The 15,748-nt window shown below is 35.9% G+C and overlaps 2 protein-coding genes across 5 annotated transcripts in view; both read right to left on the bottom strand.

Moving 5' to 3' along the window:
- Positions 1-1,479, bottom strand: part of si:ch73-217n20.1 (complement receptor type 1) — an 8,323-nt gene extending 6,844 nt beyond the window's left edge. For 2 of the 3 annotated variants that reach the window (XM_024292317.1, XM_024292319.2), the window contains exons 1-2: positions 1,319-1,479; positions 1,055-1,252 (exon numbers count right to left, since the gene is read on the bottom strand). In XM_024292317.1, the coding sequence (XP_024148085.1) occupies positions 1,055-1,252; positions 1,319-1,373 (253 nt within the window). In that variant the 5' untranslated portion in view covers positions 1,374-1,479. Of the gene's footprint in view, positions 1-9; positions 79-1,054; positions 1,253-1,318 lie in introns of all 3 variants that reach the window. The other variant, XM_024292318.1, reaches the window with a different exon arrangement.
- Positions 1,480-2,894: 1,415 nt separating this feature from the next.
- Positions 2,895-15,748, bottom strand: part of LOC112158773 (6-phosphofructo-2-kinase/fructose-2,6-bisphosphatase 2) — a gene marked incomplete in the record, with an annotated part of 16,116 nt that continues 3,262 nt past the window's right edge. For both annotated transcript variants that reach the window (XM_024292312.2, XM_024292313.2), the window contains 10 exon segments: positions 2,895-4,763; positions 5,509-5,709; positions 9,032-9,096; positions 9,174-9,236; positions 12,053-12,182; positions 12,262-12,366; positions 12,443-12,589; positions 12,788-12,995; positions 13,928-14,052; positions 14,162-14,218. In XM_024292312.2, coding sequence (XP_024148080.1) covers positions 4,710-4,763; positions 5,509-5,709; positions 9,032-9,096; positions 9,174-9,236; positions 12,053-12,182; positions 12,262-12,366; positions 12,443-12,589; positions 12,788-12,995; positions 13,928-14,052; positions 14,162-14,218 — 1,155 coding nt within the window.

Genomic DNA, 15,748 nt, shown 5'->3' with positions numbered 1-15,748 from the left:
CTTTTTCACCAAGGTAGGAATTTCCTTCATAAATGAGCTCGCCGTTTTGCAGATCTCCAGCATAGCTGCACGATTTCTCTGATACAGGGAGAAAACGAGAAGGTAAAAGGTGGCAGGAAAATCCAGTTTATCTGTTTTTGAGCTCAAAATCCTAATAAAGGAAAGTATGTCTTTTAATGATAAGAAAGTATAGAACAAGTTAGTTTTTGGGAAAAATGAATAAACAAGAACAATAAGTAACAAATTGTAAGGAAATCTGTCTTTAAATCTAAAGAGGTCATGTGACTTCTCTTGGACTAAGAATCCATAAATATATGTAATTGACAAAAATAAAAAAATAATGAATAATGATTTAAGAGTGTCTTACATGAATGCAAACATACCAGATCACGATGTAAAATATATAAATGAGCTTTTTGTAATTTTATATGGTAGGAAATTATAAATAAAGTTGGATTTCTAGTTTTATGTCAAGCAATCAAAACAAAAATAAAACAAATAAAGACAAACAACAGAAATATACAGTACAGTTATACAAAGATATGTCAAACTTAACTTGATTAGTTGTTAATTGATTAGATAATAAATGCATACATCCACATATTCATTATTATTATTATTCAATTATAATAAGTTTGTCAAAAGGACTTTAATTAATTGTTTGAAAGGGGGAGAAAGAAAGCCAATTTGCATAATCCCACCCCTGTTACGCTTCATTTAACTTTTTATTTTGCTTAATTTCACTACTATTATCAATTATTTTAAGTTAATTTTATTTTGGTTTTAATTCTTAACTTCTGACCAGTTATTTGTAGTAAAATAATTATTTATCGACAAAATAAGCATCATAAATTATTTTTGAACAACTTTTTTAGAAGTGTATGTTCTATAACTTGAATTATAGTCATTTTAAAAACTTTTTTCTTCTTTTTTTTGGCTGATTTTAATGCATTTTCATTGTGGCCACTAGGGGGCACTCTCCGTCGTTGTTTTTGTAGTTTTGCGATTAAAACCTTCTTTTATTCAGCTGAATGTGAGTAAAAACAGTTCTTACTTTCACACTGAAGAGTCAGTTTGCTCCAGGCTCCATCGTTACACACCACAAAAGGTTTCCCGTCCTTTGGTGTGAATCCTTCCCGGCATCGGTAGTAGACTCTATCCCCGATGTTGAACTTCATAGTGGGGGGGTAACCCCGCACCAGTCTGGCGCTCTGGACCTCATTCGGAACGGAGCATTGCGGCGCGACCTGAGCTGTTTGGTGGGAAAACGTGAGTAAACAACGATGACGTCATAGTTTGTTTATTTGTTTAAGCGTACCTGAAGAAAGTAAGGCAGATGACAGAAGCAGGAGGATTCCTGCGGTGCTCCTCATGCTTGCGCTCCTTCTGGACCTGCAGCTGTGAGGACAGGTTGAGGGTTAAACTGGATCAGACTGAAGGAGCTTTTATTATGAAGGAGGCTGGGACTCCAGGAGAGCAGCTGATTGGAGGATCACTGTAGATTAAGATAGATGCTACAAATGAACAAGATAGGGAGGAAAAAATATAAATATTTCATATTTAGGCTACTTGTTTTCTGCTTGTTTAAAATCTTAATGACTGGAACCTGAGATAAAGAATTATTTTTTTAGATGAAGGAGAATAATAAGTAATCAAACTATGCTAAATTATAATGGATTTAATTTATTTTGGTTTCTCTTTTTCAAAATAAAATTGTTGGGGAAAAATACCAACGAAGAGCTACAATCATCACTAGGTTAAAGAAATCCTGTTTTCTTTGATAGAATTCTTATTTCTTTAACAAATTTTTATTTAAAAAACTTAATTCAGTTATTTTTGAAGAAATAATGATTTTGTTAATGAAAATAACCTTAGATCACATTATTTCACATTTCTATTAACCAGATAAAATAGCTTTTGAATATAAATTAAATTAATATTTATTAACCTATTGAATCTAATCACAAATGAAATCAAATGTGGATCAAATAGAATTTGTAAACTTGTTAATAAAAGCTAAAGCAAGATTTTAGCAGCAATTATGATAAATCCAATAATTATTTGTTTAATTTAATCTAATTTTAACCTTAAAATAAATAGAATCAATCAGAGAACCAAAAGGTCCTGCTATGACCCAATGACCTCTTGTGGCTAATTGATGCTAATCTAATTCATGCAGATTTGCATCACAGGATGCTTCAACAACCCATTAAAAAACAAAAATTAAGCTGTATTTGAGAAAAAAAAAAAAAAAAAAGCAGAGGGCCATTAAAGCAAAACAAAAAAATTTCTAAGAAAACAATTTGTAGTTAAAATACAATTATTGCTGAGAAGATTAAACTGCTGACCGCTAATAAACAAATAAAACTAATTGAAACATAGTATCACACAAATAAAATAACTCTTAGCTTTAAAGTGTTAATATTAAACAATTTTAGCTGAAATATTTTCAGCATCTGTCACATAAATCACCTATTAAAAAGGTGAAAGTATGATAATGAAAAGCAACCACTGCTTGTGTACATAATGTAAACTTTACTTTATTACTTTATTGTCTTTTTTTCTCAAAGGAGTTCACATAAAATTCTGTTTCTTCCTGTTGATCAGCACATGAGTATCAGCTTGTGCCCTCGTCCATCTTTGTACCTAAATGAAGCTTAGTGGGGATTTGAACAGGCGCCACCCACTCTCACCCCGTGACAGCTGCTGTGTCTGACTCACCTTGATCAGGACGAAGCTGCATGGCTCCGGAAACGGAAGAAGAAAAGTCTGGATGTCGTGTGTGTTCATGGGTTGAAAATGTGTCATTTCTGTTCAAATCTCAGTTTCTCCTCGACTAAAATCTGCCAGACGGATAATTCAAGAATCAGTTTAAAGCAAGTCACAGAAGAGCATCCTTTCATTTATTTATTTATTTTTTAAAGCTGACACGTGAGCGCTCCAAGAATCACACAGTGATGGTTCCAGACTGACGAAAGAGGTTCCATAAAAATTGCAACACTTGTTGGCAGCGTTGTGAAAAACCCTGGCAGTCCAAGGACGGCTTTCAACATATAATTTGTGTTTTTTTTAGTCACAGATGTGGTTTTGTCATCAGTGAGTGTGTCTGGACGGGCACTCAAGGCCACTCCCAGTGAGCTCATGCGCACTTCAACCAACATTTAGGCCTTTTGTTAGAGTAAAGAAGACACCAGACATAACAATATGAGATGAATTTAATTTCTGCAAAAACTTTTTTTCTATTGTAGCTGTATAAACCCTCTCCTTAATATTTAATTATCACGGAAAAGTTTTTAAAAATGACACTTTGATAGGATACAGATTCAAGGCCCACTGCTGGATTGATTCAAGCATTTATTTGTTTATTGTTCACATTAATTGAGGTTCCAGCTCATGAAACTCACAAAAAAGAATAGAAAAAAAAAATAATAAAAACAACACAAATTTCATTTTGGAATTAACATCTCAGGGTTTGGAGGAAGACTGGAGGTCCAACGTGAAATCTCCAGTCAGTCATGATCTGAGCTGCTGGTGTTGATAAACTCTGATTCCTTCAATCCACTATTTATACATGAGGTTTCAGAGAATTTCATGACTCCTTCTGCTGAGGATCTGGATGCAGATTTCAGCTTCCAGCAGAACAGACTCTTCTCATTTTAATAAAGTGTTGAAGATGAAAATAACATTTTAAACTGACAGATATGATTATAATCTGTTTTTATCTTTTTGCAAAAACCAAGAAGTAAATTTTGATTTCTCCACAGAATTCTAATTTCTGTTTTTTGTGTGTTTTATGAGCTGGAACCACAATTTATGTAAAAAAAACAAAAACAATACAAGAAATCAAGTGAACAGTGGGGCCCGAATCTATATTCAGTTTATTTATTTATTTTTTGAAAGGGTGTGTATGTTTAAATATAGATACTTATGAGATTATTTCCTTCCCAAAATGTAAAATGAAAACATGTCAGAAGAGGACAGACCACATGTCCAGGGTTTAACCTGCATTTTTTTCTGACAGCAGTGACCCTGTGACCCTAAACAGTAGAAGTGTAGAGAAAAATCAATTCTGTGATATATCACAATATTTAATTATGCATTTATAAGAAAAAGTAGTTCTGCGGCTTTTATTTATATATATATATATATTTATATGAGGAAAAATGATACAAATGTCCAATCTACAATAAAGTATGTTATTAAAACGAATAGAAAACAGAAAAACAACCCTTTTTGTTCTATTGTAGAATAACTGAACAAAGGAGAACAAAACCGGCACTCCTGCTTTTTTATTGGCTGGACCGGACGTTTCATTTTAAAAGTTTCAGTGTTGCTGCTTAAAAGCTTCTTATTGTGATTAAGCTGCATTTCAAAATAAAGCCGTTACTTTACCCGGTCGGGTATGTAAGCAGTCTTTGGGAATGTTACAAAGCTATAAACAATTTGAGTAACAATATCTGGAGTTTTTATACAAGTGACAAACTGTAAGTTACAGTTTATGACACCGAGAGGAATTTTATTCTTCTACATCGTTTCTTTTGTGCGTCTAGATTCACAGCCAAAATTTAAAATGCAATTTGCTTAAATAATAATTCATAAATATAATAGAATAAACCCAAAATAACATTAAAACCTATACAGATCCAGTGCAGATTACAGTGACGCCTGTGTGATGGCAGAGAGGAGACAACAGGTGCTCCACAGGTCATCTAATTCCTCACCGAGTCCTCCACGTCGGCTTCAGTGAAATCATTCTCACGGTCCTGTCAAAAAAGGAAGAGAGACAATCAGAAACAGAAAATGAGGCGTTTGTTTGGACTGGCACGGCCGGAACTTCAGCTCATTTCCAACTTTAAAACAATTTCTGCCAAAAAAGGTCACAAGTGTACAAAAACATGCTAAAATCTATGACTCGTGATGGTGAGTACACGTGTGAAAAGATTTATTTTTCAGAAGAAAAAGACTTTATGTTAAAGTAACTAAATACATAATTGTTATTCAGAGACCCACTCTGATTAAAATAGTGTTTTTAACATGTTCTTGTGGTATTTTTCTCATGATGGAGGACATTTATAAAGACACTTAACTGCATGTCTGAGTATTTCTTTGTTCAAATTGTTTTAAATCAGGAGCAAATGAAAAATAGTCTTGGAATCCCTTTGACTAGATCCATGTACGTCTTTGTCCGAGTCGGCATCTCATCCGACTCAAAACTGAACGGCTGGAAAGCTCCAATATTGCTCCCTGTTTTTGTTGCCCTGGTGATGTTAGATTGTGGGCTGTAAGCTAGCATGAGAGAGTGTAAACAGAGAGCTCTCGGTAACTCAGCGCCAACAGTCCCATCCACAACTCAGAGGTGGATTTCTGAAGAACTATTGCCGCTCTGCAGAAATTCTCACAGAAAATGATTTTATTGATTTGTCTAAAAACGGCATAATCATAATAAAACGGGAATTTGGAAGATCTCACCTAAACGTTTGACTTTTATTCCTCTTGATTGACACTGACCTTTATTTGTGGAGAGTCAACGCCCTCAGGTGCCTCGGAAAAGTGCATGCTGGGTAAAACAGGAGCGTGGGACGTGCGGGCGTTAAACTGGCTGCCCACGCTGTAAAGACGAGGTCTTTTGATTTGGTCTTGGCTGGAAAGAGGAGTGAAGCTGTTCCGACGCAGGAAAGGTGGAGGCATGCCGTCCGTCCTGCCTTTAGTCTAAAAGAAAACAGCCCAAACAGAAACATGATGGGTGGATTAGCTTAACAAAATAAAAGCCCTCATCCGTCTGAAATCATGGTGTCACCTACATGCAAGTGTGACAAACAACACAAGCAGAAAAAATAAAAAGTTATTGGAAAATAAAAGCACCATAAATAGGAAAGTGGTGGTCATGATGGCCTCAGCAGTCTGGACAGACATGGACAACACCCTGTGTCTGAACGTCTGACGCGGCTCAGCTAATCAGCTCCGAGCGTTCATGAAGGAAGCTGATTAGGAAATGAAGACTAAAATGAAACATTACTCACACGTCCAAGGACTGAAAACAATGAAATAATCCAATCAGAGTGGTAGAAAAAGTTGCCCCGTGTTGATTTTGTGGCATTTCTTTAGTCTACTTGGGATTTACTTTTATTTTGAAGTTTTTACCATTAAAAATGTCCCATTTGTATCCCTTAAAAAGTTCTGTTTTCTGTTGAGACGTTTGGAAAGTAATTATTTCTTTACAATTAGACACAAAGACAATTATTTTTTAGGACTATTGCTTGAAGAAAATGATTTTAAAACATTTTGAGTGACTTTATATTTGAAAGGATAGTCATTTTTGCAATTAGAAGGCCAAAACCATTGACTGTAAAAATAATTATTATCAATAGTTATTCTTATATACAGTCTATGGCCAAAACATTGAAATTAACGGCCAAACAATCAACAGGTGCAGCTGTACCGCCAAAATAAAGTCAATAATTAAGCTTATGTCTGTGTTGTTGTTGGGAATAGAGAACACAAATGCTGTCATGCACCAACATGAAGAACACTATAATTAGTTCTGACAGTTGGGAATGGGAAACACGTGTTAAGTCTTTAGAACAACAACCGTCTGAGCCGATGGTGCTAAAATAAACAATAAGGTAAACATGACGTGTGCGCTCCAACTATTAGCCTTTAAACTGTTTAACCGCATTACATTTAATTGAAATATTGAGTCAATATGTCATTGGAATGGCATTCCTTTCATCTTTTCCCGTTCATCGGAATATGTTTTTACCAAAATTACAGTCACCGTTTGTTCCCAGTTTATGAAAGGAGCCTGGGGGCCACATTTGGCCCACGGGCCAGACTTTGGACATGCCTGAATATAAATATTCTGAGGATTTCTTCTATTCAGTCAAGTTGAATGTTTTTCCTTTAAGTTGATTGATATTTGCTGATCAGTGTCTGTAAAGTTTGTATTTTAATGTTTTGAATTTTTCTGATATGAACAAATTTAAAGAATAAGAAAACTAAGTTTTATGGTTTGCTTTTCATTTTAAGGATGAAACAAAAGTCTTATTTTGAAAATCTGACATACAGCTTTAGTTTTTTAACACATAGAGGATTTAAACAATCTTGTCAGCTTTTATTTCATAGGAGAAACTTCTAACTTTTTCATTTTCAACTGATTTTGAGTTTTCCCACTGTTAGATAACTTCATTTCAAAATAAGAGCCATGATTGTGTTTCCTGAGCACTAAAAGAAAACTTGAACCAGTAGGAAAATAATTTAAATTCAAACTAAAGTAACATCAATTAACAAAAATATAACAATCCAAAGTAAAATATAGATAAACTGAAAAAATCTTGAGTACTTTAACTAATTATGTAGCATTGCCACATATGTTTTTTTTTTTGAACAGAATAGGAATGTCTTTTACTGATTAAAAAAATAGATGTATATTTCAGTAATGACTTTCCATGTGTTAACCCAAGTTAAAAAGGTCTAGTATGTATGGTTTTTTTTTTAGTTTATTTTTGAATGGTGGTGGACTTTTTACTACATTTGGACATTTGGACCACAAACATGGCTACCAGGGGACTTCCTGTCGCACAGGTGTACCACTGATGACAAACATTTCAAAAGGGAAGCGAGTCTCTGGGAAAAGGTTGGAACAGGCCTGACTAGAGTGAGGATTCCGGAGCCAGCCACTCACAACGTCGACTGCTGCAGAAAACCTTTTAATATGGACTACCGAGACATTGGAGAAGAGTATCATTCAATGGAAGAAGGTGGAATTCCAGCTGCTATTTGGTGAGACCTTCCCATTCTTCGTCAACAGACATCCGGTAAGCTCCATATTGGGATCCTGTGGACGGGACGTTGAAAATCCGCGATCTCCTTAGACTGCTTCCATCACAACGGAGGAGAATGCCAAAGGGACGCAGTGATTGTGTATATAAGGACTAATGTATATAGACTTTGGTACATCTGGGTGAAGGACTGGGGAAGTTTGTGAAGAAATGGAAAAAATGATAAAGGAAAAAGGCATATATTTAAGTTGTTTAACTCTCTATATTTTATCCATAAGACATACATTTATACCCTATTTTTTTTTATTTTTTTTTGTAATTCTCCGCTTTATTGTAGAGTGTTACAATTATTTTCATTTCACTACAAGTAAACTACAAGTAAAATGCTCTGAAGACAAAAATAAAAATTTACCTTGAACTAAAAAAACTAAAAATAGTTTTTTTTCAGGAACTAAGCCTAAAATTCAAGCAAGTATGACTAAAGTTACATATTATGTCATAGTGGGTCTGAATCCTCATGGAAAAGATTTAAATATAAACATTTGGTTTCATGAGGAAGTAAAACATCCTAAAGTTAGCTGCAGTAATACTCATCTCCATGTGACACACAGATCTGCAGAGGAAGCTGAATTTACTGGCATCCAAGCGGATACTATTTCTGCCACCTACCAAAATATTCAAGCAGACTCCCCGCCCCCTTCATTTCCCTCCTCCTCCAGTAGAACAGTAGTGTAAAAACTGTGAAATACCACAACCTTTTCCAAGTGTTTACTGGCTCTCCAAAGTGGATGTCAGGTCGTCTGTGGGAATGGCGCCCGCAGAGACTCCACCCTCAACCCACACAGACTCCACAAACACTCAGGATGTGCAGGAGAGGTGAGGGGGGGGTTAAGGCTGTGAGCGCCATAACAGGTTTAAATGTACCAAACAGAGGACTCACATCAGCAGCTGCTTGTATTCAGAGGTAATTCTGACTCGTTTTCAGTACTTGTGCTTGACGTTTCGCTCAGGATTATCAGAAACAGATAAAAGTTTGAAGGTTTTGAGCAGATGTTTCCAATCAAAGTGTACGCAGAGACTCCTGGTAATCTGGAAACTCAAAGCAGGATGAGATGGTTTAAGGTGTAATTTTGGTCTAAATTCCTAAGTTTAAGATGGGCTCCAACTGTTTTCTTGTCATGGCAGGTCACTCACTGAAGGGAAGCACATATATGGAGGGGCTGATAGCATAACATCTAAAAAAACGAACTTACTAATGGTCTGTCCCTGTGAGTGTTTACGGCCTCCACCCCCAGGTCGAACTTATCCACGTTACAGCCTGGAGGGGTGAGACAGAACCCAAATTAACCACAAGTGGAGAAAAAACAGAGGGAATTTCAGCAGACGGCTACATACCATAAGCCACAGGAGTGAGTTTCAGGACGGTGTGCAGAGGGCATTTCAGGTAGGGCAGATCATCTAAACCAAAAGAAAGAAGAAGAAGTGACGCAGGATGCTTGGAAAGATCGTTCTGTTGTCATCTTTAGGGGAGGATGTTAGGGGATTTTTTTGCCCATGCAGGACAGGACACACCTAAAGACACTTCAGCAGCTCCATAAACTCTGGTGGTCAGTCTGTGTGGGTGGGAGTGGACAAAAGCTGCGTCAGGACCTGGCTACTGTTTTTCTCTTTGTCACCGTCCACGCTCTGATCTACAAGGTTTGTGAGCATGCTCGGAGGATAATTAAGGGAAATGTTGGGAGCTTCAAAAACAACTTTGACAGGAAACTGTCCACAACCAGAGGACACATGCAGACACAAACTGAACCTGTGGCATTGCTAAACCCTTGGTGTGAGTTCTTCATCCCCCCATGAAAACACATGCACTGTGGGAGTGAATGGCTGTTCTGTCCTGAAGTTGGCCTGTGATGGACTGGTGACCTTTGCTGTGTGTACCTCGCCTCCTGCCCGGTGACAGCTGGGATACGGACCAGCCTCCGCACAACCTTAAACAGGATGAAGCCAAATCAAATAAGAACTAGCTAGATGGGGATTGTGAGTAGCATCATTAATCACTGAAGAGCAAAAGGTAGGTCAGACCTGGATGTGGTTAGGTGTGTCATATTCTCAGATAGATTCATAAAAACATCACTTCAGACCGACGTTTTGATTTAAATATTATTTTTGAAGAAATTTCAGGTTTTGTGTAGGATTTGGTCAAAAGTGTGTCTTTTTCTAAGCAGATAATATTTTAAGGGGTTATCAGTTGTTTTTATTGTAAACCTAATCATTATAGTTTATAATGTGAACATTTTTATTTAGTGTAAATGGAAAAATGTTGATTTTCTTTTTCAAAATATTTTGCTTCATTTAAACTTAAAGTTCTTTACTTGGAGTTCAAACATTTTATAACTCACCTATAAAGTGGGTTAAATATGTTTAAAAACTTGAAGACGCTTTAAGTCGACGTTTTGTTGATACAAAAACATGGTCTGGATTTTTTTGGCAATCCAGTTTAATCTGGAGACTTTCAGCTGCTTTAGCATTTATTTAATATAAACCTCTGCAACTCCAAGACAAACAGTTGATCATACCTTATTTAGTAATGTATTTTTTTTCCTTTATTTGTTTTTAGTGGAAGGAATTTGAGATATTTGTACTTTGGCGACCCCTTGTGGCAAACTAAAGAAAAACACTAACTTGTTTTCTTAAAAAATGAGAAGTAAAGTGAACTCTAAATGTAGTTGACATCCTGATCTGATTGTTTCAGACACACATTTAAATTTAGGGTGTTCATAAAACATAAAACTGGAAAGCCTTCAGAGCCTCTCAACACATCACTTCTTCTAACTGGAGTCTAATCCTGTTTGGAGTTTAGGTCCCAAATGTTTCACTCAAAGACAACATTTATTTTAATGTTAATTCTGTCTTCCATGCAAATGTCACAAAACAATTTTATATTTAACAAATAAGCAACACTCTTTTGAATTTCAATGAAAAGTGAAAACATCACTTCACACTATTTTTAGTCCATGAAAAAAAGAAGCATTTGCATAACCTCATTTACTGTGCAGCTGCCAACTGGAGAGGGTCCTTTTATATTCTTCAAGGCTTCCAGGAAGCTTAAATCAAAATCAACTGCACTTCATTGTTTGCATGTGTGACACAGCCCTGATCAGCAGCATTCAAGAAAAGTTAAGAGCAGATGAGAGATTTAATAACTCTGGATTAGCAAAAAAAATGAAGGTGCATATATGGTCAAGCAAATCCACATTTTTCTGTTTGTTGAAATTGCAGTTATTTTTTTTTTTAGATACCTATTATTTATAACAGCTCCAATATTTCCCCTGCAACTGTGGCCAATAGCCAATATTTGCAGATACAGATGTAAATGTCAATAAATGAAACCAAATTTAGATTTTTTTTTGTTTCTTTATAAGAAATGTACAACTTTTTTTTTACTATACAATCACATTATACTTGATGTTTTAAACATACAGCTAGGGATCTCATAGGAACAAGTATCACTTTAAAACTTTGAAAATATATCTGAAAACATTTACAGAGTATTAGACATAACTGTAAATCATAAGCTTTCCAGGGATCAGTTAGGAATAACATGTATCAAATATAAAATATACATGAAAACAGTCAGAACAATTACTGACTGTAAACTGAAGCTTCTCATCTATTAGGAACCAGCGTCTATGTCAAAAACGGAGTGTATCTGAAAACAGTCTGAACTATATCTGTAGATTTTTTTTAAATCAGTCAGATGCAGATAAACTCAAATTATGCAAATATGGTCAGATACTGACACTGATATATTGCCCATCCCTGTCTAAAATGTCCTTGTTGATGAGTGGATGAATACTTCACTTCTATGAACCATCTCTCTAAAACACGTCAGAATCAAGAATGAGTGAAAATGTAAAGTCAGTGTTGATTTCTGTCCTCTTTGACATTGTTCTGCATCTCTAAAATTATCAAAACAAAAAAAAATATTTTATTAAGGCTTTCCCACATGCTGATAATATCAGCACTATATATAAATTCTAATGACTTTACAGCAATTTACCAAAAAAATTATAGTTTTCAGTTTCTTATTAAAACTTAGCAGTTAATGCCAACTTTTAGAATTAGGAATCAGAATTTTAGAAAAATCAGGTGTACTTTTAGTCTGAATTCTTAACTATAACAAGGAATATAGATCTACAGAGCATAGATAAAGCGATGGGCTGTGACTGCTCTGATGCCACACTATCGTGACAGTTTCATGAAGCCGTGTGTGTCACCTGCGCCTTTGTCCAGGAAATAAGCCAGCAAGCAGCGCATGACAGCCTGATGGCAGATGACCAGAACATTTCCCTGTCGCTCCAGCTCCATAATCACCGGCTCCAGCCGCTGAACCAGGTCCTGGTAGGACTATGGAGACAGGAATTGTACACATTTGTTGAAGTGATGTCACGCGGAAGCCTTCTAAAGGGTCAGCGGCAGCTCTCACCTCTCCTCCAGGGTAGCGGTAAAGATATTTGTTCTGGTCTCTCATGACAAACTCTTTGGGATATTTTTCCTCAATCATCTTGTAGCTCATTTCTTCACACACACCCTGAATACAAACAATAGATTAGGTTTTTGACTGCGTACAGCTGCCCGTACCTTCAGTCATGGGCTAAGCAACATACAGCATCGATCTCATTCAGAATCTTCCACTGCTCGTAGTGGACACCCAGCTCCTCGGCTGTCTGGATGGTGCGTCTCAGTTGGCTGGTCCACACTTTCAGGTCTGACAGCTTGTGCTCCTCGATGAAACCCCTCAAGGCCGCTGCAAACTGTTAAAATCAACATGTCAGCCCCAAGAATCACTATTTAATACATGAGTTTCACACACAAGCTTGTTTTTCATGAATGCAGATTCAACTTTTAGACATTTTAGTCCTTTAATTTGCAATTTTTAAACTAACTGGGCAAAAGTAGTAAATACAATAGATTTGAATCAGCATATGCAAGAGTAAGAAAGTGGCGAGCACCTGCTTTCCTCTCTCTGACAGCTCAGAGTCTCCTCCCAGGAGCCCCTCCACATTGTGAAGGCTCTCTCCATGCCGGCAGATGTAGATGGAGTGAGAGTGCACGTGGATGTTCATGAGGTAGTAAACGATCTTGCTTTGGATGTAGTCCTGCACTCTGTTGACCAGGAACCTGCGACCCACATTAATGACCTGAATGAGGGACAAGTTCCTGTGGAGCAGAGAGAAGAAGAAAAAGATAAACCTGATGCAAATATTTACATATCTGCAGAGAGAGGAAAGCTGAGCAAGGACAAGAAGAGATATTCAGTCTGTGTTGTCTAAACAACCGCCGGAAAGTCAGGGTCAAATTCTCTGTCTCTTTTTTTTTCAAAGTGTAAATCAACATTTCAACCATAAATTTTATGCACTTCTACTAAGATGAAGTTTAATTGAACATTACATTAAATAACCTAATAAATATTTCCTCACTGGAATGTGCAGCAAAGGCCAAATGTTTCCACAGAAAGCTCAAACTGAGATGTGACCAATTACAGTCTACAAATGTGGCCAAGAACACATCTGCTTTAAAAAGTGACTGATAAACGAGAGATAAACTTTCATTGCTTGAAGTTTTGTTGTTGTTATTTCGTCTTTTTTTAAACCAATTCAGTTGGAATCCTGTTGGAAAGGTGCTACTAATGACTGAGCTGGAAAAGTTTGATTGTTGTGTTCACAAACGGTAGCTGATAATGCTGCGGCGAGTTTGAGCGTTTAAAGGTTAAATGTCTTCCCGGGCCGTCCTTTATTGCTCTCCGTTCCAGGAAGAGCGACACACGTTATTGGTAACGACCAACAGAGGTGAAGAAATCAACCATGAAGACAGGAGGTTTGCTGTAAATGTTTTTATCTTTAACGTTTTTAATTGAGATTAAAAAAAATAACCTTTTGTTCAAAGTCTGCCTTGTGGTAAAATGAGCTTATAACTCCACCTGCTGGACAACTACTGCAACTTCATACTTTTAAGCCATAAAAGTAAAAAAAAAAGTAAGCATTTTTAATAATAATAAAAAATACATCTCAATGTTTTCATAATTTGATTAAATGAGTTTTAGCACAGTTTCTAACTAGAAAAAGTTCCAGTATACATAGGTGATGTCATACTTGTCGTGATCGTCAGGATCCAAAGGCTGGTATGTCACTTTGTAGCATTCTATGCGTTTCAGGAAGTCCTCCATGACGCTGTCACTGCCGCTCTCTGGGTAATCTGGACTAGAGACCTTCACCTCCTTCAAGAAGGAAACATTTGAAAACTTCAGACATTTTTCTGCTTGTTAATTCATAAAGGGGGTTGCAGTTACACAAATGAAAAAGGAAAAAATAAAAAAAAAATCATACCATGATGTTTTCAGCAATGACATCTGGATCATCACATAATGACTCCACAAAGAACACCTGAGAAAAAAACAATCTAATTCAAGAACAATCTATTAACCACTAAAGTAAAGTGAAAAAAATGTATAAGGAAAAAACAAAGACAAAAAAATTTAAAAAGATAACACAACTTAACATATTATGGAATAGAAAATAACATAATATAACAAAGTATTACATGGCATAAAGTAACATAGGGTAACATAATGTATCATAGCATAACAGCATAACATAACATGACGTAACGTGGTGTAATGTGGCATAACATAATATAATGTAGCGTAACATAACGTAATGTAACGTAACATAACGTAGCATAACATAACGTAGTGTAACATAACGTAGCGTTACGGAACGTAGTGTTACATAACATAGTGTAACATAATGTAGTGTAACATAACGTAGTGTTATGTAACATAGTGTTCCGTAACGTAGAGTAACGTAACGCAGTCTAACATAACGTAGAGTTACGTAACGCAGTGTAACATAACGTAGCGTTATGTAACGTAGTGTAACATAACGTAGTGTAACATAACGTAGTGTAACATAACGTAGTGTAACATAACGTAGTGTAACATAACGTAGAGTTATGTAACGCAGTGTAACGTAACGTAGCGTTATGTAACGTAGTGTAACATAACGTAGTGTAACATAACATAGTGTAACATAACGTAGAATTACGTAACGTAGTGTAATATAACGTAGTGTAACATAACGTAGTGTAACATAACGTAGTGTAACATAACGTAGAGTTACGTAACGCAGTGTAACGTAACGTAGCGTTATGTAAGGTAGTGTAACATAACATAGTGTAACATAACGTAGAATTACGTAACGTAGTGTAACATAACGTAGTGTAACATAACGTAGTGTAACATAACATAGTGTAACATAACGTAGAGTTGCATAACGTAGTGTAACATAACATAGTGTTATGTAACGTAGTGTAACATAACGTAGCGTTATGTAACGTAGTGTAACATAACGTAGTGTAACATAACATAGTGTAACATAACGTAGAGTTACGTAACGTAGTGTAACATAACGTAGTGTAACATAATGTAGTGTAACATAACGTAGTGTAACATAACGTAGAGTTACGTAACGTAGTGTAACATAACGTAGTGTAACATAACATAGTGTAACATAAAATAACATAATGTAGCGTTACGTAACGTAGCGTAACTTAACGTAGCTCACCACAGCATAGCCTACAGTAACGTAACATTACATAACATAAAGTAACATAGGGTAACACAGGATAGAATAACGTAACGTAGTGTAGCATAATGTAACAACATAAAATAACGTAGTGTAGCATAATGTAACATAGCAAAATATCGTAGTGTAGCATAATGAAGAGATTTCCGGTTCCGGGTCACGAGCAGACGTGTACGAGAATATCTTGACCTTTACTGCATTAGCAAATGAAGATGATTTAATTATTTTTGTATTATCATAATTTCATGCACAAAGTGTCTTTTTTTCTATGAGAATATTAGATTATTGTTTATGTAATATGCAGTAATGATTACTGAAAAGTTTACAATC

The sequence above is a fragment of the Oryzias melastigma genome, linkage group LG7, assembly GCF_002922805.2.
Source record: "Oryzias melastigma strain HK-1 linkage group LG7, ASM292280v2, whole genome shotgun sequence".
NCBI classification, from domain to species: domain Eukaryota; kingdom Metazoa; phylum Chordata; class Actinopteri; order Beloniformes; family Adrianichthyidae; genus Oryzias; species Oryzias melastigma.
Note: the sequence above shows the minus strand (reverse complement) of the source record. Positions and strands in the feature narration are given on the sequence as shown.